Source organism: Emydura macquarii, unplaced genomic scaffold (genome assembly GCF_026122565.2).
Source record: "Emydura macquarii macquarii isolate MOO-44397 ecotype Brisbane River unplaced genomic scaffold, CSIRO-AGI_Emac_v2 contig_212, whole genome shotgun sequence".
NCBI lineage: Eukaryota > Metazoa > Chordata > Testudines > Chelidae > Emydura > Emydura macquarii.
The window spans coordinates 10,898,018-10,924,104 of record NW_027130349.1 but is presented as its reverse complement, the minus strand read 5'-3'; the positions used below and the strand labels follow the sequence as shown (position 1 = coordinate 10,924,104).

Genomic DNA, 26,087 nt, shown 5'->3' with positions numbered 1-26,087 from the left:
CATGGCATAGGTGGCGCTTCAGTTCCCTAAAGGCGACCTTGCAGTCGGGGGTCCACTGTACCTGGAGGGGTTGGTCCTTCGGGAGCAGTCCAGTCAAGGGAGTGGTGATTGTTGCAAAATTGGAGATAAAACTTCTATAGTAGATCACCAGTCCCAGGATTATCGGATTTGCTCCGTGGTGGTTGGGATTGGTGGTTCTTGGATCACCTGAACCTTCCCAATAAAGAGGCACAGCTTGTGTGGGCAAGCTTTAGGCAGGGGATTATCTCTCCATAGTCTATCATCCTGGGCCCTCAGGCCAGCAGTATATTGCCCCAGTGCCTCAGGCCAGGTGGGGTGGGCTAACAGTCTAAGCAAATCCTCTCCATCTGGTATATCCAATGACTCAGGAGGGTTGGGTAAGTCTTTGCAGCAGCCGGGGTCCTCGCTAGCTCCTCTCTCCAGCAGTGGGCAGGCAACATCCTTCTCCTTCAGCGGCTGCCTCTTGTCTGAGCTGTAGGGCCCACCTTTATACTTCCGGTTCCTGTTCTGGCTCCACCCCTCTGCTTCTGGTGTGTTGGGTTGGGCTTCCCTGGCTCCACCCTCCAGGGCATTGAGTGGCAGTCCCTTCCTGTCAGTCTCAGAGGGAGGCCATGCCCCCACTCACTAATGGTGATTTTTTTTTTTTAAACTCACAAAACTTCTGCAATAGATTTAGTTTGAAATAGTGAGTCCTACTCTTTGGATTGCTGTAAAAGAAAACGAGCGCCTCAGCTCGCATCCATGCCACAAAAAGTGAAAGCATTTTATGGAAGCCCTGGAACACACTGGAGGGGATATGGACAGGGATGCTTTGTTAGAAGACTGAAGAGTTCTTACAACTGAGCGACAACATTCAGTTAACGACATTCATTGTTCCAGCTGAGGAGAGGGGGCGTGGCTTCATTTACAAGTGCCTGGGCGGGGAAGTCATTTTATGAAAAAGCCTGGATGAGCTTGGCCTCCCTTTCACCCCTTGATGCCCAAAAATGTCTTAAGCTGCGCAAAGTGAGAAGCTTGAGATGAGGCTACAACTTTAAATGCTTTTCAGCTATAAAGACTGAACTTTTGCGCTTGACAGCTCTCTAAGTCTCTTTAATGCAGTGAACATGTGTGGGACAGATGCTGCTGGTTCTGTTTATATATGCCGTATCAACATATCATTGGCAGTCTGCATCAGCTCACAGCAAACCATATCAGAAATCTAGGCTTGACTCTCCATCTTGGTACTCTGGCCCAGTCACCAGAGCTGGTCAAAGAATTTTTTTTCCTGTGCAAAATTTCACTGAAAATTAAAGTTTTCTTTGAAAATTTTCATTGATAAACTGTAAGGTGAACATTTTGTAATTTTCAGGGTTTTGGTTTTTCAGTAAGGTGACCAGAGAGCAAGTGTGAAGAATCGGGATGGGGAGTGAGGGGTAGTAGGTACCTATATAAGACAAAGCCCTACATATCGGGTCTGCCCTATAAAATCAAGATAGATCACCCTATTTTTCAACGAAAAATTAAAACAAAAATTGACTTTTTTGGGGGCAAAAATTTTGTGGAAAAGCAATTTTTGTTTGAAAAACCCCCAACATTTTGAGGGAATTTTTTGAGCAAGTCTACCACTAGCTTTATTGGCAGCTAATAATGGAAGAGAATTAAACTATCCATGTTGCATATTAACGGTATAGCCTCGGTACACCTATATAGAGGCTGCATGTAAGGAATTTAACCCAAAGGAGTAATGCTGCATAGTCTGGATATGAGGAATTTTAAGAGGAAATTTAAGTGGTCCCTTGCAGTGCTTAGGTGGGATACTGTCCTTGCTTTCCGCAAAATATCTGCATAGTTACTGGGCTGAGAGAGAGAAGTGGGTGGGGCGGAGCCAGGAAGAGCTGCACTTAATGTCATAGAATTATAGAATATTAGAGTTGGAAGGGACCTCAGGAGGTCATCTAGTCCAACCCCCTGCTCAAAGCAGGACTAACCTCAGTTATATCATCCCAGCCAGGGATTTGTCAAGCCTCAGCTTAAAAACCTCTAAAGATGGAGATTCCACCACCTCCCTAGGTAACCCATTCCAGTGCTTCACCACCCTCCTAGTGAAAAACTTTTTCCTAATGTCCAACCTAGACCTCCCAACTGCAACTTGAGACCGTTGCTCCTTGTTCTGTCATCTGCCACCACCGACAACAGCCTAGTCCCATCCTCCCTGGAACCCCGTTTCAGGTAGTTAAAGACTGCTATCAAATCCCCCCTCATTCTTCTCTTTTGCAGACTAAACAAGCCCAGTTTCCTTAGCCTCTCCTCATAAGTCCTGTGCTCCAGCCCCCTAATCATTTTTGTTGCCCTCCGCTGGACTCTCGCCAACTTGTCTACATCCTTTTTGTAGTGGGGGACCCAAAACTGGACACAATACTCTAAATGCGGCCTTACCAATGCCAAATAGAGGGAAATAATCTCTTCCCGTGACCTGCTGGCAATGCTCCTCCTAATGCAGCCCAATATGCTATTAGCCTTCTTGACAACCAGGGCACACTGCTGACTCATATCCAGCTTTTTATCTACCCCCAGGTCCTTTTCTGCAAAACTGCTGCCTAGCTCATCGGTCCCCAGTCTATAGCTGTGCATGGGATTCTTCCTTGCTAAGTGGAGGACTCTGCACTTTTCTTTGTTGAACCTCATTAGATTTCTTTTGGCCCAATCCTCCAGCTTGTTTAGGTCCTCCTGTATCCTATTCCTACCTTCCAGGGTATCTACCACTCCCCCCAGCTTAGTGTCATCCGCAAACTTGCTGAGGGTGCAATCTACACCATCTTCCAGATCATTAATGAAGATGTTGAACAAAACCGGCCCCAGGACCGACCCCCTGGGACACTCCGCTTGTGACCGGTTGCCAGCTAGACATGGAGCCATTGATCACTACTGGTTGAGCCCTATGCTCTAGCCAGTTCTCTGTCCATTTTATAGTCCATTCATCCAACCTATACTTCTTTAACTTGCCGATAAGAATACTGTGAGAGACAGTATCAAAAGCTTTGCTAAAGTCAAGGTATATCACATCTACCGCCTTCCCTACATCCACAGAGCCAGTCACCTCGTCATAGAAAGCAATCAGGTTGGTCAGGCATGACTTTCCCTTGGTGAATCCGTGTTGACTGTTCCTGATCACCTTCCTCTCTTCCAAGTGCCTTAAAATGGATTCCTTAAGGACCTGCTCCATGATTTTTCCAGGGATTGAGGTGAGGCTTACTGGTCTGTAGTTCCCTGGATCCTCTTTCCTCCCTTTTTTGAAGATGGGCACTATATTTGCTTTTTTCCAGTCCTCAGGGACCTCCCCCTGTTGCCACGAGCCTTCAAAGATAATAGCCAATGGCTCTGAAATCACCTCTGCCAACTCCCTCAGCACCCTCGGGTGCACTGCATCCGGTCCCACACAAAGTGAAAGAAAACTTACTGAGAGTTAGTGCTGCCGAAGGCCTTATTCCCGCTCCAGTACCTGCTTTGTGAGGCGTCACAGCATACGGGTGTGGGGGGGGGGCAGTTAGTCAATGGCACGGCTGCTGGTTCTGATGTGCATCCCTGGTCGCAGGGGGCTGCTGGACAGTCCTGCCATAAAGCTACCAAAGGCTGGTAGGGTCACCTGCAATTGTTATTTTTGTTTTGGTGCCAGCTCCTGCCCACTCCACACACCAGCACTGGTCTCATGCAGCCTAAGGGGAGAGCATGTTGAACTCCATGGCCCCACTGAAGCTGTAGAGTTTGGGTGTGATGGATTTGGAGCTGCCTGTAATAATTCAGTTTCTTGATTGGGTTATTGTGTGTGTCACTGCATGTGTATATTGGCTAATTTGCTGTCAGGATGGTCAGGAAGTGTACCCAGGAACTATGCACACATTCAGGAAAACACTTGAACAGTGTTGGAGTCACTTGCTGTGATATGCTAGCTAGGCCCACTATGGGCTGGTTAAACATATTTCTCCTGGAACGTCTGAGAGCTGTAAAGGACAGGGAGATCCAAAAACTCACTCGGCTTTAAAGACACAGACACATTCTTTCAAGAACTCAGAGGACTACGGGGGAAAATGTCCCTCAGACCTGAAAAGTTTGGGTGGTGTCAAGGAAGCTTAGCCTGCCTCAGGTCTCTGCCAAGGGATGACAAACCTCTAGGTGAGATAAACCTGCATGTAGGTCTTTTGTTGTTTATTAAAAAAACCTGGTCTTGTGTTAGCTTTGTTCTTACTGTTGGGATTAAACAATGTTTTGTTTTAAAAGGTTGTTTTGAGTCACCGTATTCACCACTGGTCACTGCTCCTGAAGGAAACAACTGCAGGTAGCCAAAATCGGTCAGACCTGCTGAGTAGTCACAGTTGATACCCAGGCTACAGTAGCTCAGCAGTTGGTCTGTGAGCAGAAGAACTGTGGGACTCCACCCCAGGGAGGTAAAGGCTCAAGGCCCAAGACCTGGAAGGGGTTCATTCAGACAAAGACCACCGACGGGGTCAGTGGTGCAGCTAGAATCTGAAGTGTTCATGAGAGAGGACAAAGAGTGTCTCCTCTGTATCATGCTGAATCAGTTCTGTCCCACAAAATGGCAGCTCCCTTTGCAGACAGAGATTAAAAGGTGCAGTATAGAAATCAAAATCATAACAGTTACAAAGTAGCCTACAGCAGAAACTCATTTTAATCCTTTACAAACTATATTTATACGACATAAAACCGGATGGCAACAGGTGAATCAGGATTTACAGGTGTTCTCCTTGCTTGGAAATTCACTCTGTGTTCTTGGGCCAAATTCTGCACTGGCTGCCCATTGAAATTCTATCACTGTCACTTACTCTCTACAGGTCTGTCTCTATCTCTTTCTTCCAAGGCCAGCATTTGGTAAATACTCTTAAAAGAACATGCATACAGAGCAGCTCGGGTCACACACAGTCCAAGAAAGAACCCCAGGTAATCTGACATAGTTGTTGCAAGTTACAGAAAGTTATGCATAAGTAAAGATTCAGGGATAGAAAGATATTTCTCTTTTCCAAATCAAGGCTCGGCCACCTTGTATCCTCCGTGCAGAAAGTCATAGGTCAGAGCAGTCCAAGGAAACCCAAAAGCCAGATACCACTAGGAATGCATGTCAGTGGGGAAACTAGCGCCCTTTTTTTTTTAGTAGGAAAGGTTTAACTTCTCTTCTGGCAGTTGAATCAAACAGAAAGTAATGTTCATGGCCATACACCATTATCAAGAAAAATCTATTCATATGCACACGTGTGAATTTTAATTAAACATATGCTAACATACACAGCAGTATGGTGTGATTTGTGAAGTAAGTGCCCTTCATATATGTACATTTACCGGCAAAATACATTGCATTATAATTATGAAATGACTTAAACACTCTGAGCACAAATGACACTTCCTGGCTGGCTAAATTCAGTACCATATGTTGTGTTTACATACAACTGGGGTATCACAGTGAAGGGAAAACTCAAAATACAATGATGAAATTACAAACATCTTCTTCCTATTGAACAAAGAATTTATATTAGCAATCTTACCTCACTAGGTGTTACTTCGTCAACTTGACTTCTGTTGTCCTGGACGCAGAGAGAGACAAGATGCAAGGGACGTTGTTTAATTTGGCTGCAACTTTATTAATGTAACTCATCTGGAAGCTCTTCAGCAAGAACTCATAGGGTGCAGGTCCTGATTCCTTCCTTAATCATTTCCACCTGGGAGAGGGCTGCTGTTAGATCCCCAACCCTCCACAGCTGGAGCACATTCCATGGCTAGGACCCCACCAACCCTCCCCTCATACAAGGACTAAGGGACCAGAGAAAGGGCATTGTCTTCCTGCTGTACCAGACATTAGGAGCCCTTGACCCCATTCCCCAGCTTCTTTAGGAGATGCCTTCCCCCTAAATCCACTTCCAATTCCAGTTTATCAGGGAACTGGACCCTCTCTGGAACAAATACTTGCACTGGACACTTGCTGCTGCCTAAACTGTGATACTAGTGAGTTTCTGTGGGGAAGGCAAAAAACCCTCCCCCACTTCATCAATCTAGCAGTGAACGAAAAATTCCTTCCTAATCCCAAAAAAGGTGATTCATGCAATGCCCACAGCAGACCAAAAAATCAACTATTACACTAATTCCAGGGATGGGAGGGTGGGAACTGCTAATCGGGCATGAGTGAGGGGGCTCGGGCTGAAGATACAGGATTTATATACCCTCTCCCAGGTGCACTGGGGCCAGTGGTTTACCGAGTCCCAGCATCCAGCCCACGACCCCCCTCTCAACCACCCCATCACAACTCCTGAAGGGAGGTTGGACCGTTTAAGGAGTCACTCCCCTTTTTCCCACCAATCCAGCTATAGTCACCCTTCACCTTGGGGTTGTGGGGGTTGCATTCTCACCACCAAAGGCTTTCTTCCTTGTCACGTTTCTTTTCTAGAACAAGTTTTCAAATCTAAATCACAACTACAACTGAGAGAGCACAAAGGGCCTAAAATTAGCTTATCCAAGCAATATCATTTCATGCCATTCTTTTAGCCTACTGGATCCCATGAAACACTGCAGCTATAGATTTGATTCCAACTCTGTATTCATTCTGCAGGAAGAATGAAACGTTTGAAGTTACTAATACCCTTTAAAAAAGCAGCTCTCAAAGATCATTCCTGTTTAAAAACTTAATGGACAAAAGTTAGGAAATCTGGTAAAAGTTAATGTTATCCAGGAATATTCATTCCCATTAATTGATGAGCCCTTGTAATTTAATATTTTTAAAAAAGTAATCATTCAGTGTCCCTAGCTGTTAAAGTTAAAGTTATTATCATGATGGATATACTTTAAATTTACTCATCGCTAAGTGTGTGTGTTTCATTTGAAAACAAGATTCTCCATTGTGTTTGGTAGGCATTAGCCCATGCTGGAGGTGGGGCAATGTCTTTTTGTTTGAGCAAAGAATGAAGATCCTGTTCAAATGCTGTCAGTACCTTAATTGTTTATCAAATTGCTGGAAGTATTGAAAATTGTCAAAAGATTGGGTATCCTAAAAGCAAAAGCAAACCTTCGATGTTTACTCTGGAGCATTAGAATATGCAGTTTATTTGGCCTACTGTTGACTTATGAATATTATAAGTTAATTTGTCTGTTGAATAATTTGGTGCCAAATTATGTCAGCATTTATAAATTGTAATGGGAAGATGCCGCTCTTGCCTGTCTGCCTCTCAGCAGTAACCAGCATTGCCTTAATACATTTTACTGTGCTGATCATGAAAATTACATTGTGGTATTGTTCTGACTGCTTGGTTATAAAGAGCATTTAATTATGTGAAATGTTTGACCAAATTATATCCCACTAGTCTAGATGAAGTGTAGCAAATTAATTTACAATTGTATCAACAATATCAGTTATGAGACAGTGTGTCATTCTTCATAAGAGAGTCAGGTAAGCAGAAATCCCATGTAATCAATATGAATGCTCAAAGCTAGTTTTGGCAAGAAAGATTTCAAGGTGTATGCTCGATATAACAATGAAGAGGATAAACACCCTTGAAGCCATGCCTACTTATGCCAGATGAAGATCTGGCCCAGGATATTTCAAGGTGTATGCTCGATATAACAATGAAGAGGATAAACACCCCTGAAGCCATGCCTGCTTACTCCAGATGAAGATCTGGTGCAGAATAGTGCTGAAAAAAGGAAAAAAGGTTAGGAATAAAAAAAATGCCATCAGCATGAATTAAAGTCTTAGCCTGAGTGCAAACGTTTGGCAAGACTACTATTAAAGAACAAAGAAACGATGGCCAAGAAGTGATCATTGTGATATAGAAAGAGACTCAGAGTAACAACGTTGCCAGAAAACCTCTTGATAGTGGAAAGGTAAAAATGAAATGGAAGTATGATGTGGACCAGTACTCTTTGAGTACTGGCAGTAAGACGGTACTGTTTAATGTATCAACAGTTTTGTTTTTCAGATCAATAAAGACTGCTTTTACATAGTGATCTTTTAAAAAAACTGAGTGGATATTATCCGTAGAAATAAAGCAGCGATCGACCCTGATTGCATAAAGGTGGCAGAAGCCAGATTTTTATGGATTCATTTGTCCAAATGCTATCATCTCAGTGATTTCAGACACATCTGGATGAAGAACCTCCCACTTTGTAGAATGGAATAACTTTTGTTAGTTCCCATTCAGCAGAGGCAAGACCACTGTATGCACAAATTTGATATAATATGCAAAAAGAGTTACAAGCAAAGAGCAGACATTTTTAGTAATGCTAACATTTGGCATTATTCAGGGAGCTAATTGTTTCCAGCACAGGAGTATCACTGACTTAAAAAAGGAAAATGTTGTTCTTTTACATTTTATAGGGAAATAGAGTAGGGCTTTAAACTTACTGACAAGTTTGAAACCAAAAGAGAGAGATCTTCATTTTAGTGGATTTTCACTCAGTTTAAGCTCATCGGGAATAGACTTTGTAAAGTTTGACAGAATTTTTTACTGTTACGTGATTACTTTGAACCTGCATAATAAAGTCATCAACCTCAGAATTCCTGTGACTGTATTATTCAATGTCTTATAACGATGATACCAACAGTTGATTAGAATAGGATTGAAGATCTGGGTCCCATCTGATATTAAAGCTAACGTTTCACTATTAACACAGAGCAAATGAATCATTTTAACTCAGTAGTTTATCATCTATGTAATTAGCCTCGGGAGCGTTGCAATATGTCCGTTTATTTTACATTTTCTTAGTTCTAATGGTCTTACTTAATGTAAAACATCTATGGAAGTGGCTGCATTCAAATCTATCCCTCTTGTAACGTTAATGGGGCTACCCCAGGGATACATTTAGTCTTATGTTGTTTGTGACCCTAAGAAAGTTACTGTATATGACCAACAAAGGTCATTCTCCTTAAGTCTTGCTTGCAGGAGTTTCACAGGAATCCACACAGAATTGCAAAGAATAAAGAACACTAAGAAAGAGTAGCAGATAATGACGTCTTCAAGGACCTACATCAAATTTCATTCCCCTTCTCATGTGGCAAGGCAAGGCAGTATCTATAATTCACTCTCAAGACTTCTCAGCCTCAGTGGGCTGTATAGTTTATATTTATTGTGATAAATCAGGATTGCTCAGGGACAACACAAAGGACTAGTCCAATCTGAGTAGAGCTTGCCAAAAAAATGTGACCAAAATTTGATTGCAGAGCCTTGAAAAGGTTGCCAACACAGCAACTTGGGAACAGATATGCTCCCATAACTATTCTGAGACTATGATTTCTTACACCAAATGGAACACAAGTCCCAAGTCCTGCAAGGTGTGCAACCACCCAACACCCGCTGGAGTTAATAGTCTTCTCAGAGTACATTCTGTGGTATCTGAGTGCCTGGCTGTCAGTAACAGATTTCGTGGTGTGTTTGGGGTGGTTGCTGGATCTATGAAGGTAAGTGTGGTGATCCATGAGTTTCATGCATATAGTTGTCTGTAGGGTTTCCTTGCTGAAGCTGACCATGGTGTCCAGGAAGTTGATGCTGGTGCGGGAGTGTTCTAGAGAGAGTGTGATTGATGGGTGGTGGTTGTTGACATTGTGGTGGAAATATATGACGGAGTTTAGGTCAACTTTACAAAGGATGTAAATATCAGCTATATCTCAGGTATATCATTGATTTCATTGATCCAGACATTCTTCTTTGAGTTGGCACATAAAGAGGTTAGCGTATTGGGGAGCAATCCTAGTATCCATGGCTGTTCCCACGGTTTGGACAAAGTGTTTATTTTTGAATATAAAATTGTTATCCACAAATCACCACAGATCCAGTAACTAACCCAAACACACCAAGAAATCTGTCTACCGCCAGGCACTCAGATATCACAGACTGTGCTCCGAGGAGAAAGTCTGGGATATACACCTTAAAACTGCCTTTGCCAAACAAGGATTCTCCACCAGGGATGTAGATCACATCCTTGAATGGGCCACTGAAATACCCTGAGAGAACCTGCTTCAATATGGAAATAAAACCCCCTCTGACCATGCATCCCTAGGTGTCACCTCTCACATTAAACTGGAACCCACATGGGATATCATCAACTACCACCCATGCTCGATGGGGCCCCATCCTGAAAGAAAGCTTTCCCAAACCCCTTCAAGCAATGCCCCAGCCTTCCCAAGCGCTTCATCAGTAGCAAGTTCCCCATAGACCCACTAACTCAAAGCGGAACCAGCTCATGCCATAACAGACGTAAAATCTGCAGCCAGCTCTCCACTGCTGCAATAATTAATACTCCCCACAACACACCTTTCAGGAGCACTAGGTCTTACTCATGCCTATCACAACATATGGTGTACCTCATCTAGTGCACTAACTGCATCAGTAATAACTATGTGGGTGAACCCAGACAATTGCTATAATCATCAATGAATTCACACAGCGATATGATAAATGACAAAACACCATATCACCCGTGGAGGAACGCTTTTCACAAATCAATCACTCCAACTCTGCGCTCACTCTCAGACCTCATCCTCACAGGAAACCTGAACACCACCTTCAAAAGACAAGCCTGGGATCTTAAATTCATAACTTTGCTAGACACTAAAATATCACCAAAAAAAAGCTTTTCTCTTTCCCCAACAGAAGTTGGTGCAATAAAAAGTATCACCTCACCCATGTTGTATCCTGGGACCAACATGACAAACAATTTTTAATTGTAGTAATTCTTATTTTTTATATCACCTAAACTATTCTGGATGCTTTACAGAAATAGAATACAACAAATTCCTGCCCCAAACGCTTTCTGCTAGCCCAGCCGCAAATTCCCTTTAATTATATCTTCACTTATGTATTTAAAAGTAACGAGTGGCTTTTAATGAGTAGTGTAATACAATTACAATGCTGAGCGCAGTTCTGTACTCTTCTGATTCTTGTTGAATTGGGGCCAAAGTGTTTCAGGGTTACATATGTGCTTAACTCTTTGTATGTGAGTAGTAAAACTGACTTCAGTGGGACTACTTAAGTGTGCAAAGTTGAGTATAAGAGTTTGCAGGATTGGAAGGTTTGACTGTAAGCTCTTTTGGCCAGGAAATGGCTGTTACTATATGACTGTACAGTGCCTAGCACAACTGGGCTTTAAGCTCAGTTGTGTCCGCTTTGCACTATTTATTATACATAATAAATAACAATTAGCAGAAATATTATGATTTTATAAATACAATTAGCTGTCATCAGTCTGCTGCTAAACAAACTGACAGTAACAGTTTCAGGAGTTAAAATGCTATTGCTTTAACAGGCTGTTGGTAAGCCTGAAATATTAATTTCCAGTTATACTCTGCATAGAAAGACAGAACTGGGGTCTCTGTTAATGACTGACACCCAACCTTTTTAATGCTTTAATAAGTCACAGCCAGCTAAAAATCATGCTGCTGTAGTTACAAACCCCACAAACCTGATCCACTGCCTTCTCATAAACAAATGACTCGTCTTTTTCCCCCACATAAAAGTCTGCTTGAAATGGTCAGGTTCTGAAACAGCAGGGCTGCATGTGGTGGTGGTATTGTTTTTGACTCTCATAACTATTCATGATGTGTTTATCAAGATATTGCAGTTACCTGGCAGAGGGCTGGGGTTGGAGGTGAGACTATTAGGCCTCTGTGCAAGTCTTGATGAACCAATGCTCAACAAATGCAAATGGACCTGTGCATTCTTCTTCAGTTGCTGTCCATGTGCTCTGCTGGCTTATATATTCTCTTCACTGCTACGCTGTACAAAAGTTAGTTGGTTGATAAATCCGTGACAAGTATCAAATCAACAATACTAGTCTGTGCATGTACAACCTGGACTTTACTCTTTTTGTTTAGAAAGTCTGATCTTGTGTGTGTGTCAGTGAAAGCCAGACCCACAGCAAATAGACCTGATACTGCTCTCAGCTGGTGTAAATCAGGAATAACCTCCATTCAGTGGAGTTCCACCACTGTAAAACTAGAGTAAATGGGAGTAGAATCAGGCCCAATATCTTTTGTTTACCTAAAACAGGTTTGTGTCTAGCTTAATCGTTTAAGTAGGTCTCAGAAATCCCACCTGGGGAATTTACTCCTCAAAAGCACCAATCAGATTCCTTTTTAGAGTACTACAAGCGTTTTTTTAAAATATGTAAAGCTTTTTTATGTTCAACTATGTTCCTGTCTGATATAATAATCTTAAAAACAGCTATAAAGGTAAAACTGTGTTTAAGGCTGAAGAAAAATCTAGTGACACTGTCAATCTCTCCCAGCGATCTGCCTAGATGTCTTTCTATTTTCTACGGACAAAAATACTGCCACTTGGAGAATTACTCATGGGAGGCAGAGCAGCTAAATCACATTTGAATCACTGAACTAATATAGCTGTTAAACCTCAAGTAAAGTTACAAATAAGAGTTGAAATTTCTCTCTTTCTCTCACTCTATTATTTAGTCATCCCAAAATATTCTTACCAATAGGAATCATTGAACTGTAATTACAAGGTATGATTGAGTCTGGTTTGGTTATTGTTTTCCTCTGAGGATGACTAAGTCTGAGTGTTAGGGTTTTGGTTTGATATTTAAAGTTACACAATTTCAAAACTAAGCTTTTGAGTTACATAATGAAGCTGAACAGGGTACCAGATTCTCTAACTTTATTAATAATCTACTTGTCCTTCTTAAACCTTGTCAAAATTAAAAGAATGAAATGCATTTAATTCTTATTTCACTCTATTAAAGGACTTGTACAGCCCATTTTATTTTCAGTTGACACAACAGTATGTATATTTTAGCAGGAGGGGACTACCCACACAGTGAAATAAGAAGCAGGGTTGTCAAATATACTGCCCAAAACCCACCCAACTGAGGCAGAAAATTGAAACAAAAAATGGGGGATTTAGCCAGCTTCAGGGACACATTAGGTATGAACCGTGATGTCCTGATTATTGTGGTATATGGTTTTGTGGGCTATATTATGGGCGTCCTTATATTTGAATGTAAATTAGGGATATCTGTCTGACCTTATGTTAATTTTGTGCAGCACCTGGATTTTGGATAAGTGCTATATCAAAACAAACATGCTATAGACTAGCCCCTTTTTGCTGAAAAGGAGCCCTGGTAGCTACCTGCAACTGATTACCCTCGTCTCTATAGCTCATCACCAGTTTCAGAAAGCTTAGCAATATCATCCACCTCTCACATCATAGGAATCCCATAACTCTGGCAATATGGATAAAAAATGTTACTAAATCTTTTAACTGGCTCTCTATCTGTGTATATATCTCATATGCTAGGAGTTGGAGCAATCATCTCCCCCCACTTGCACTAATATGTATACAAATCCTGCAATGGTATTGGAGTTAGAATTGTATAACTCTCCTCCCATCAACTCCCTCCTGCTTCTTGGTGATTCTTATTTGTGACCAATGTTCCTTACCACCTTTGAACTTTTATGATCCTTTAAGCACACATTTTTCTTACTTACATTTCTCTTGAATGTCCAGTAAAACCTGGATTCACACATGTACCTTGGGATGAATGGACCATGGAAACAAAGTGTTATGATCATATGTCGTTGGCTTGCATATTATCTTAGCCTGCACATATGGTGAAATCAGCTGGTGTGCAAGAAGTGAATATACATCATCAGCACATATTTTGTATACGATAATTCCTATGAAGTTATCATTTCATGGCAGATTATACTGGCTACATGAAAATATACAAAAGCTATAGTATACAGCTTAAAATATAGTACACCTGGTGCTCCATTTTGTCACACAAATCTTCAGTAGCTTCAGAGCTATCAGAATAGAGAGCTCCCTGGGAAGGCCCTGGGTATCATCCTTCACAACGTGAGTGTGTTTTTCTATTACTGTTTTTTCGGTGCCACCATATATTTTGTAGACATTTTCTTTAGGGAAGTTGTGTTGGCTGCTCTGAGATCTTTATGAGAGATTTCATTTTAGATGGGGAGTAGGACCACCCACGCAGTCTCTAGACCTGAATTTTGCATGGGCTTTGGTCTGTGTGTTCACCACCTGTGTGTTCATTCTATTCAAAATGAATCTCCTAGAATCAGAAGATGCAAAATCAATTTTGCTTCCCAGGCCCAGGGGGACCTTAGGATGGCTAACTCGTTAGAAGTGACCACTCTCCTAAGTACTAAAATGTTACCACTTGAAGGTGGTTGGCCAGCTTCCTTTATCATGATTTCTATATAGCTGTTGCCTAACCTAGGTTTTCGGAAGACTTCTGTATAAATCAGGACGTTACTCTAGAATGTCTTACTTTTTCTGACGAGGAAGGGAGAGACTCATGATTCAAGTGTGGAACCTTTTCCATCTTAAATTAGCCTCTCTTGCTGGCTCTCTACTACACTTAATGTGTGGTTGTCACTTATGTATGCACAGCAGCTCCCTACAGTCCGTCCCCCTGAAAACACCGGTGGTACTTGGGACAAACAGGAACCTGACACAGCCCCCGCCATGACATAAGCTGTCAGGGGGCAGGTCAGGCAGTGGCCCAATGAACAAGGAAGCCCTTTTTACTTACATAACCATAATCATCATAGTATGAGAGCACTTCACCAACATGAATTTATTTATTCTCACAACACTCATTGTTCCCAGGTAGGGATGTATTATCATCTCCATTTTATAGGTGGGGAAACTGAGGCACAGTGAAATTATATGACTTACCCATGGTCATATAAGAAGCTTGTGGCAGGCCTGGGAATTGAACCACAACACCATCCTTTTCTTAAGAAGTGACCCGATTCTCTAATCCAGATCTCTAATCCAAATCCAGATCTCTAATGTGTGCACCTGCCTTTTAAAAACAGTTTTATTTTTATTTATTTTGTACGGGGCGTGACAGTTGCTGGCTTGATGGCTGCTGCTGCTGCTTCTTGATGTGCCAAATTACCTTTAAAGGTGACTCAGCACTTTTGAGAGCTGAGCCTTTTATGGGGTTCAAACTGAAGGCAATTACATGCCATGAGATACTATAAATTAAACAAGATTTTATCATGTATGTAATTATTTATTGAGCTGAGAATCCATAGAAGGTAAACAAATGTTTACAATATCATACAGTAAGCATTTCCAAGGCTTTAATAAAAATGATTGTCACTCACCGTGCTTCACAAAAATTTCTTTTAATGAATAAATAATTTGATGAAATCAAAAAATATTTACAATATAGACAAATGAAAAAAGCTTTGGATATATTAATCTGAGCATCCTGCATTTTCTAACTGTATTTCTATCAAGACTGTCTCTGAAATGATACAAACTGCAACTCAACAAAGTTTATGTGGTTTGTTACATGTGTATCCATTAGTTCAAATAAGCTACATATGCTTTTTTTATTATGCATGTGTTAGAATACAAATATAACTAAAATCATATATTATCAAAATGTTAGACAGCATTCACCACAAAACAGAAATGTACACTAGGCGGTGACAATAACAGAGGATCACAGGCAACAAAATATAACCAAAAAGTACAAATTCCTTCATAAGAATATAATTGTGCTCTTTAATTTACCAGATGACTATGCTGCTCTACCAAGTTGATGGTTTTGCATAAATGCAGTATCTAACAACCACCATGTGTTTGTGTGTGTGTGTGTTTGTATGTATGTGTGTCAAGCAGCGGCATTACAGTGGAAATTGGGCAGTGCAAGCAGTTTTTATAAACACTTTCTCAGGCTCTTAAAAAGAGCCAATTATACAAAGCAATATAAGCATAACACTGAGAAGTCTTCATCTCATATACACAAATTTCATGAAACAACTTGCTTTGTTTGTGGTGGTGAGAAGAGCTTTATCACTGCTGTTTGTGCGATCAGCCAGAATTCAAGTATTCCAAAGCCACTTCATAGCAGAATTTGTATTGATCCTGAAAAAAATCAACAGAGACATCCCCCCCCCAAAGTCATTCACAGAAGAAATGTAATTAAGGACTTCAGTATTTCTGTTCTAGTACAATTATTTACTATCAGACATCATTAGGGTGAATGAGTTTGCAAAACTAATTTGTATTCAATAAGAAAAGCTTCACACTAACAACTCAATAGCACACACAGTAACTGACATTGTTGATCAAACTATAACAATACTGTGTTTAGCTACTGTGTTTAGCTTGAGAAATTTGGAACCAAGTAAACAAACTGACTTGTAAAACTTTATTAACCTGTCAAAAAGCTCAAACACAGTAGACATTGGAATTCTCTTGTGGTAAAATAGGCCTAGTTTCTGTTGTTTTATTTCATAAGGTTTATTTTATTTTTGTCCATGAACTCACTCCATTTCTTTATTATCTTTCCTCTATACCTAATTCAAAATCCCTCAAGCCTACTCTCCAGTTACTAGTCCTTTCACACTGAACCACATATATCAGATACTGAGTTTCACTGTCACATATGGTGTACTTTCAGCAACCAAACTCTGTGTCTTTGCACACAGGCTTGTGTTTATAGTGAGGTAGGGCCACCTGGAACTACGCGGGTGACCTGGCACAATCCCTGAAGGAGCGCCCTGGTGAGCAAAATGGTCTGTGCATGTCACAGAGGTGGAGGAAGAGACAGGACCACACCCTCCCCATTTGTACAGAGGGCTTGTAAGGGCCTGGCTCTTATACCTCCCTGATGACTGCTCATCCATGTATGGACAAGGCACAATCTAGTCTTCTGATTAGGTGTACAAGACATGGTAGGTAACTCTGTGGGCTCTGTTTTGTGTCCATCTCTTTTTATGGTTCGGCTGATCACTGACTTTATTTTGTAAAATTATAAACATTTAAATGTAACAAAAAGATGATGAAAACATGGCTGTTATTCCATTGAACCCAAATGTGAGCTGCTCTGATTTCCAAAAATTAAATGTGAATGTACTGCCAAGTAGATGATATTACATTTTCTGTCAATGGCGTAAGTACTGATGCTCTCATATGGACTTTAATTAAAGTAATAAAGCATGACAGATCATGTTCTGTTGTGTAGAAATAATGATATAGCTAACTGGCTGACAGCACTCAGCCTTTACCTTTATGCTGAACATCATACCTAAGCAGAAAATGATTATACTTCAGCAACTTCTTTTGCCTAAAGAAGTCACATGTTTATTGAGAAGTACCTGAATGATTTCAATAGATATTTTTGAATTAGAAGAAGAAAAAGAAAAAAAAACAGCAACTGTTCAAAACAAAGAGATGCATTTTCTCACTGCCTCCATTTAGCAGCTGCCACTTTAAAAGTTAAGAAACAAAGTTGTTTGGACTTAAATAACCACAGTTGTGAGTGAATGTACTGAAGATTTTAAGATCCTTCAGGGTCACATAAACTGTAATGTATCTGGATCTCTTGTGAACTAGGGGAAAAAGTCTAGAAATATAGAGTAAATTATATCTTTACTATTTTTATTATGTATGCATAAGTGACTAAATCGCAGTCATGTTATCATTATGTAACACACATTTACAGCCATTTCCATTTTTCCAAGCTCATTTTATAGTGATTTACTGATTCAGCAGAATAACTGGCCTTTCCAGTAAATGCAAGCCCTAGATAACTGGCTTATAGAATAGACATTATTATTCCCCCATGCTCACTGCTGTGTGTCCTTTGCACATTTTACTATTTGTTTGATGATAATATTAAAAACCTTTTTATGTTATCTAGCTTCAGAGAGGGATATTTATATGGAGCACATATTGGTAGGCCCAGTCACGTTTATTATGAAACTCTTTGGACATTCTTCAAGTAAAGATATTCTAGTGCTAAATGTTTCATGCATATTATGACTATAGAATTTCATGTGTTTTCTGTTTGTTAGATGAATGTATCACTCAGATTTTTGTACTTCCAGCAAATTCGAAGGGTTCAATGAAGTTAAGAGATGAACCTGTAAGTACGCACAACAAAGACCATCCTTAATCCAGTCAGAAGATGTGTAATACAGGAAACCTGGAATGTCCCTCATGAAATACTGTAGCACTAACAATCCCATGCATTTATAGACTGCCATTCCTTAAAGGATATCAAATCACTTTACAAAGGTGGGTAAACGTTAATATCCTTATTTTACAGATGGGGAAATTGAGGCAAAGTGCTGTTCACGTCTTCAAGGTCACAAAGCAAATGGTCAGTGGCAGCATCAGGAAGAGAATCCAGATCTCCTGACACCACTACACAATAATGCTGGTCCTCATGCACATTTTCCAATCAACTCCTTTGAATTGTTGCCATTTATTAAACTATATCCTCCTATAGAGTACTGGATTGGGATTCAGAAGATTGGGGATCTATTCCTGGCTCTGCCACTGGCCTGCTGGGCACCTGGAGCAAGTCACTTCACCACTTTCTGCCTCTGTTTCCCCATGAGTGAAATGGAGATAGTAATGCTGATCTTTCTAAAGCACTTTGAGATCGACTCTGAGATCGAAAAGCACTGTAGAAGATGTAGGCATTATTATTATTATACATATTTGTTTAAAAAGCTGTTTTTTGATAAAGAAAAATTTGCTATTTGGTAAAAATAAAATAAAATAAAATAAATAAAGTACAGAGACCAATGTGGCAGTACATTCTCAGATGGCTGGCTGAGAAATCTGCTCCTGAAGGCCCATCACAAACTGTGCTTTCTAGTTAGCATTTTCTACAAATGTACATTTCCACCCCACTTTATTTTTATTTCTGTAAAATAAATGAATCAGAGATCTCTGAGAACTGTGAACTTAAACTCCCAGAGATCTGAGAACAGCAGGCATGCCAGATATATATCCACATCTGCATGGATTGAGTGGAAAAGTAGGACATTTCTTTTTATATCCAGCAAATAAAAAATTAGGACTGTCCTGAGAGCTCTAAACGGAGGGACAGGAGCCAAATGAACTGCCCGCTCCCACCATCATGAAAGCTGGAAGGTCCCACACCTCCAGATGTCTGACAATCTTATATTACTAGCTTGCCTCCTCTTAGCAGCAGCCTCAAACTCCCTGCTCATGTCATGCTGCTGGCAAAGTACTGTTTCACCTCAGGTCCCACCTAGATGCCAGCTGTGCACAGTCTCTCTCTTACTGGTGCCTGGCCTGAGGGAGGGATAGGAATTCACAGTAGTGAAAGTGGGGCAAGTTGGGAAGGTAGGTCTGAGGAGAAAGGGTTCCTTCAAAAGAGAAGCGGGGCACACTTGGACTCACTGCAACCAAGAATATGGACTTTCTCACCGAAGGCAAAAACCCTCCCTCTTCCTAGCACATCACCCTTAGTAGCTCAACACCTGAGGCCAGACTGGGAGTGGAGATCTCTCCTCAGAGTACAAGGATGGAGGTGGAGGGTGTCACAGTTCTGTGGGATGCCCCCTTGCCTCCTCCCTGAGACTATGAAGTGGGAAAGATGCCCAAACACAGTTCAGTCCCAATTACTCAAAGCCCTACTGTCCAGAGCTTACACAGTTAACTCATACTGGGTTATGATTCCTGAAATTACATAAATACTACATCTGTCAGTGAGAATTCGAAGCCAATCAGCTTTCAAAAAGCCAGATTTTATGACTGCTTTTAAAGACCACTGACACTGTCGCCCTTAATTAAAAATCCTGTTTCTAGATAGGTGTTGAGGATCCTGAGACCATCAGATGAATTGGGTGGAACTGTACATCCTTCTCCCAATACAGAATTACAAAGCAGAACATAACACAGTCTGCTGCTTTAAGCTGTCTTACATCTCTTGTGTCACAGCAGCTAGTGTTTCTGCAATTTTACATTAAAAAGATTCCATAGAACACTTTACAAGAAAATAATTGCACATGGCCCTTTGTTTCTGAACTCCTTTAATCTTCCTATGAGGTAGAGCAACCATAATTAAATGCAATATTCTGGATGTCAAACTTAAATTCGCGGCTTTGATAAATATTAGGCGATTAAGCTATTTATAAAATATATAATTTGAAAATCTGGCATTTCATTTTACATGACTATTATTTCTTCTGGGCAATAACTGCTCTCCACATGGACCGCATTGCCAGAAAGGCAAATTAATAAAGATTGTTCTGTTGAAAGTTTTCAACTATTTCAAAAATTCAAATTAACAGAGACAAAGTCTCCTTGGGAAGAAAGCAGTGTAAAAATACTCTTACAAGTGGTGAAGTGATTTCATTACCCCCTTTGAAAACGACTTGTATGCTTGTTGAACAACTCCCACTGCAAATCTTGGAAATCTCACTGAGTCTTATGATAATAGGGAACATTTTCTATTTAGTGGTGCAGTTAAAAAAGCTCATACCAGAAGATCCACCATGTTAGGCTTATTATTCCTCAGTGTCTTCACAGCATGGAATACGTCAACTGCCCTCTGGTGTCGAAGCATTTCACAAACAATGCTGATTGCGCAAAATGTCCCACTGCGGCCACCTCCGTTTCTACAATAAAAGAGAGAAAATGGCTCTGTACTCATGACTGTAGGATACTAGTTCTCATACTGTGTCTGAATGTTATATGGAATGTGCGATGCAAATATTGGTGAACCAATGGCTATTAATGTCTCTGAACTCTAACAAGGACCCTGAATAATCCAAAATGTATGCTACCGAATTCACCAGCTTGGAAGCCTGAGGGTAACAGAGTGTTTCAATTTTGCACCAGTCTTTTCTATTAATTCATAAATCTGAACAACGTAACTGTTTAGAAAATAGAATAGAGACAGAGGGCGCCTGATTCACATTCACACTAAGGCTCCTTTACTTTGCTCTGGCAGTGCAACGGAGCCTTAAAATGAGGTAAATTACATTTATGTTCAATTTAAGGCTCCTTTACACTTATATGGCGACCTTAGTGCAATGAGACTCTCACTCAGAAATGCTAAAACATTAAACAGATTTTGGAATTTGGTTTTGAGCTGGTTACAAAGTTTTCTATTCTAGGTTATTGTGCCTTATTTCTGGACTCAAAGGTTCCCAGGTAACAGTAAAAACCCTGTCCAACTAATTTGTTTTGATGGCTGTACTCTTAACATAGCCATTAGGTAGTGCTGCAATATCCCTCTATATTTTACCTGTACCTTGTGGCATTAGGTACAGGCACTACACTAGCTGCATGGGGAATGAATGCTTTTACAACTGTACATTCCCCCATCATCCACAGTTTCAGATGATGAGAACCCAAACTGTTGGCATAAATGTTCATAGGCATTATCAAATATAGTATTTAATAGTGCTTTATCTTCAGTTATTTTTAATCTTCAAGAAAATCTCTTTCTGGAAACCCTATTATTTCTTCAGCTATTCTAATCAGAGTCTTTAGGCTGCACTTTGTTGGAAATAATAAACCTTAATAATTACCAGAGTGCAGACTAGTTAGCTTGTGGGTCTTTCAAACCAGCACTCACAAATGGTTGATTTTCAAAGGAAGCTACAAAGTTGCACATCTGTCACATCCAGGCAGCATGAAAAGAATGCTGTCTGCTGCCAAAACACTGGCTGATATTGTGGGACTCTGAGAATTTTAATTAAATGAAAGTAATTTAAAAGGATTATGTTGGAGCTTTTTCTTTTCTCTGCTGCCTGGAAGTGACGCGTGTGTGATGTGGTTGAACTATTTAATATCACTAGCAACTATAGTGATAATAATTTGCACTTCAAAAGGGCCTTTCTGATGAGGATCTCAAAATACTAATTAGTTAAACCACACAATACTGCTTTGATGTTAGTATAATTATCCCCATTTTACAGATAGGGAAACTAAAGCAGAAAGAGGTTGAGTGACTTGTCCAAGGTCAGTATAAGTGGGCAATAGTAGTAAAATTGCCTTTTTCATTTGTAGTTCCTAATTTGTATTAAATATAAACAGAACGGTCAGAAAGTTATTTTCTAATATAGGCCACAATTCAGGAAAGCACTTAAGGATGTGCTTAAGGCCATCACTAATCAGGGCAACACTTAATCCGATGTTTAATTGAACAGGAATGCTTTCCTGAATTGCACTCTCAGTCAATGAGGAGTCACTCCTCAGGGGGAGCTGATGGCAAGAACACGTGGAAGCTTCAAGTCCGAAGAGAGGAATGGTAGGCAGACATAGAAAATAAAGAAATATAGTCAATTATAGGCTGTATACACTTTGGGTGACAACATCATACATCTACATGCTGTTATTAATAAAGATAAGTCAACGATTTATTTTTAACTAGATCATCCCATATGGTCCATCACCTCTCAAAAAATTCAGTTGTTTCAAATATGGAGGTGACCATTCATGACTTTTGCCTTGATTTTGTTATGCCAGTTATGAATTAGACTGGCATGCAAGCTTAATTCATGGAAATGAAAAGTATAATGCTTGGCCCAGGGTCATAAGTTTTTTATACACTCTCTGTGTGGTTTGGAGCACATACAAATCACCATAAATCTGAGACCAAGAAGAACTTGTACCTCCACCCGAAGCAGTGTAAATTTGTGGCCCTCATGCATGTATACAGGGCCCTCAGGCAAGAGGCTTCAGGTTTCCTCTCTAAAAACATGAATGGAAACCTTCAACTTCCCACAAATGATAAACTTCATGAGCTTCCACTGCTTTCTAATAAGCTGCTGTGTAATTCAGTTCCAAATTACAAGATAAATTACAAGGATGACTCTTACTTTCAGGTCCTTTAAATCCCAACGTACACAAAATATTCATACTACTCCCTTGCTTTCCTAGCTTCATTTCAAATACTTACAAACAATGTACAACGGTACGTCCTTCTCCTCCATTGTATTCTTCCTGCCATTTCTCGACCTGACGTATTTGTTTCAAGAAAGAGCGTTTGGACACTGGAGTATCTCTGTACATGGGCCATCCCAGGAACTGAAACTGCTGCACCATCCGATACCCATCTTGAGGCTGCAAAGATCCGACCAAGAAGCAAGAAAAAATAAAGACATTATTTACACTATATTCAAATGCCATATGATTCAGACATTCTCATCAAAGTTGAAAGTTGTTAAAGGACATCACTGCTTACAAATTACTAAAGTAATTTCAACTGCCCTTGAGAGTTTTGCCTTTTAATCTCCAACAGAGTTATTAAGCACAAGATGTTTTAAATAGCAGGATATACAAAAAGACTAGAGTAGAACAATGGTACAGCTGCAAGAGTCAAGTAAATGATGATTTAATATCATAGTAGTCACTCGGTAGCAAAGTGAAAGTCCCAATACAATTTCAATGATAACCTCTGGTTTTTCACATGCTCATAACTTCCAGCTTTTTGGAATAAACTTTTCATATTTCTCTCATTTTAAAAAGAAAGTTTGAGCAAAATCTTTCAAGGCATTTTGAGGAAAGCAGGAGTGAAAAAAATAAACTTCTGTTTAAAAGAAAAATCAAAGTGCACTTTATTTAACTGGGCTATGCTCAAATTCTCAGAGGAAATAGTTCTGAAGAGTGGCTTTGCTACATTAGTTAATGCATGGAACAAAAAACCAGAAGTGTTTACATTACAATTTTGTTGTTGTTATTGCTGTAACATAGTAATCATAGAGAAGGTGTCAGATTAGCAAGAGGATGGACTACAACAAAGCTGAGGCAGAGTAAATTATGATTCTTACAGAATCACAGAAATGTAGAACTGCAAGGGACCTCAATAGGTCATCTAGTCCAGTCCCCTGCACTCAAGGTGTATATGGGCTTTGCCTGCTTTCTGTCTAAAATGTAGAACCTATTGCACCCCTGGCCGGTCTCTTTCATCTGACTGCCCTCTCCCCTCAAAATAGGATTAATAATGACCCATGATTATTAAATCATACATCCTATTAACTTTTCATGGGTTCTTGGATTTTACACTTCAAAAATCATTGGGGACTGCAAGGTCCTAGAAATCTGAAAGAATGGGGAGTGTAGGCTTATTCCCTGGCTCCCCGGACTGGGGAGTAGAGCCCAAGGTATCTCCTTGTCTCTTTCCTCTCTTATTGGGGAGAGGGTCACAGGACTTGTCTTTTGCTTGTTCAGGTGAGAACCGGTTGTCAGTGCAGTCCATGGCCTCTCTGACTCGCTAGGGAGGGCTTCCCACTCTTTCCCAGGTCTCCTCAGTTTTGGGAGGAGATGCCAGTCCATTTCATTGGGCCCTCTTTGTCTGGATGGGATGCCTGATCTGCTTCACCGTTTCTCTCAGCTGGGCTTAAGGGGTTGTCTGCTGACTTCATGGACATACGGGTCCAGTACATGATCATACCACATCTTTACAAAGTGCTCACTTCTTTGAGATGTACATATATTAAAAGGTGCACTTAAAGGAATGTACACTTCATAGGGATTCTGGTACGGTATTTACAAGAAAGAAGTCCCTCTCTCAAAGAAGTGGAATTGTCGCTTTTTTTTTTTTTTTAAATTTAAAAAGTCAGGACATTCAACGCAGAGACTATAATAAGATTCTATTCACACTTTTTGGCACTGGTGAAGTCACATCTGAAGTATTGTCTCCAGTTTTGGGCCCTCACTGCAGAAAGGATGTGGACAAATTGGAGAGAGTCCAGTGGAAGGCAACAAAAATGATTAGGGGGCTGGGGCACATGACTTATGAGAAGAGGCTGAGGGAACTGGGCTTATTTAGTCTGCAGAAGAGAAGAGTGAGGGGGGATTTGATAGCAGCCTTCAACTACCTGGAAGGGGGTTTCAGGGAAGATGGAACTAGGCTGTTTTCAGTGGTAGTAGATGACAGAACAAGGAGCAATGGTCTCAAGTTGCAATGGGGGAGGTCTAGGCTGGATATTAGGAAAAACTTTTTTACCAGGAGGGTGGTAAAGCACATGAATGGGTTACCTAGGGAGATGGTGAAATTTTTATCCTTAAAGGTTTTTAAGGCCCGGCTTGACAAAGCCCTGGCTGGGATGATTTATTTGGTGTTGGTCCTGCTTTGAGCAGGAGGTTGGACTAGATGACCTCCTGAGGTCCCTTCCAACCCTAATCTTCTATGATTCCATGAAAGCTGCACTCTTCCAGTACAAGTGTAAAAAATACAGATGTTAAAGGCCTCCAATTTTCAAAAATGACTAGTGAATTTTGGGGACCTAACTTGAGATACCTTAAAAGAACCTATTTTTCAGGGGTACGTGGTCAATACTTTCTAGCAATCACATCCCTTGAATGTGTTTCAAGTTGGGAACCTAAAAGTTAAGGTACCCCAAACCACTACTCATTTTTTAAAACTTAGGCCAAGATTCTTGCATCAAAGTAATGTTGCTCATAAAGCACCATTTTCTATTCCTGGTTTTTATCTTTTGTTACATTTATTCAATAAATTAACGCAATGTATTTTAAAACAAACAGAATTATATGCACAACAAAATATGCAATGTGGGCTAACACTGCTGTAAAAACATTAACTTCTGCATTTCCTGGCTAACAGTACAATCTTAATGTTGTATTCTTCTCATTTGCATGTAATAAACATAAGAAAGACATATGTAGAATGCATGTAATAAACATAAAGGCATACATAGAATTTTTTTTTCTGATTATATATATGTGGCCTTATTCTGATTATATGTACGAACCCTATATCTATAACCTTGTTCTCAAACAGACTTAGCAGCGTGAGGTGCTTTATTAATCTTTAGCCTTTACTTTTTGTTTAACCTTTACTTTTAACCTTGGTAAGATTTATTCATTAGCTTCAATTTTATTGAGATAGACACATTTCATTGTATTAACAGAGTCTTGATTAAAGTTAACGGGATGTTTGAAGGAAAGATTTCTTAGTCAACATTTCCCCCCTGTCAATTCAGATTATTAAGTTTAATAAAAGAGGGAAACTGAATAAGGTCCTTACTCTTGCTGCATTATAAATTCGGAATATCCGGCTGATTATGTCTTCTTCTAAATCAGCTGATACAAATTCCACCTGAATGGGACCATGTCGATGCACCCCATTTTCTGGCCAGTACTGGGGACACAACTGCAGAAGATCAAAATCACAGACAAGCATAGTTATTTATAAGAACTTTTGACATCTTGTAACATCCCTTGAGAATGCATTTTTCTTGATTTTGAATATGTATTGTTTCATTTAAATTTTTGTTTTTTAAAGTGTTACTAAAATTCTCA

The 26,087-nt window shown here is 40.2% G+C and overlaps 1 protein-coding gene across 4 annotated transcripts in view; it reads right to left on the bottom strand.

The window, feature by feature from the left end:
• Window positions 1-15,042: 15,042 nt before the first annotated feature.
• The window catches only part of PTPRM (protein tyrosine phosphatase receptor type M), a 655,839-nt gene continuing 644,794 nt past the window's right edge, over window positions 15,043-26,087 (bottom strand). For all 4 annotated transcript variants that reach the window (XM_067547610.1, XM_067547612.1, XM_067547618.1 and 1 more), the window contains 4 exons: window positions 25,813-25,938; window positions 22,723-22,886; window positions 20,296-20,431; window positions 15,043-15,914 (listed from right to left, as the gene is read on the bottom strand). In XM_067547610.1, coding sequence (XP_067403711.1) covers window positions 15,861-15,914; window positions 20,296-20,431; window positions 22,723-22,886; window positions 25,813-25,938 — 480 coding nt within the window. In that variant the 3' untranslated portion in view covers window positions 15,043-15,860. The remainder of the gene's footprint in view (window positions 15,915-20,295; window positions 20,432-22,722; window positions 22,887-25,812; window positions 25,939-26,087) is intronic.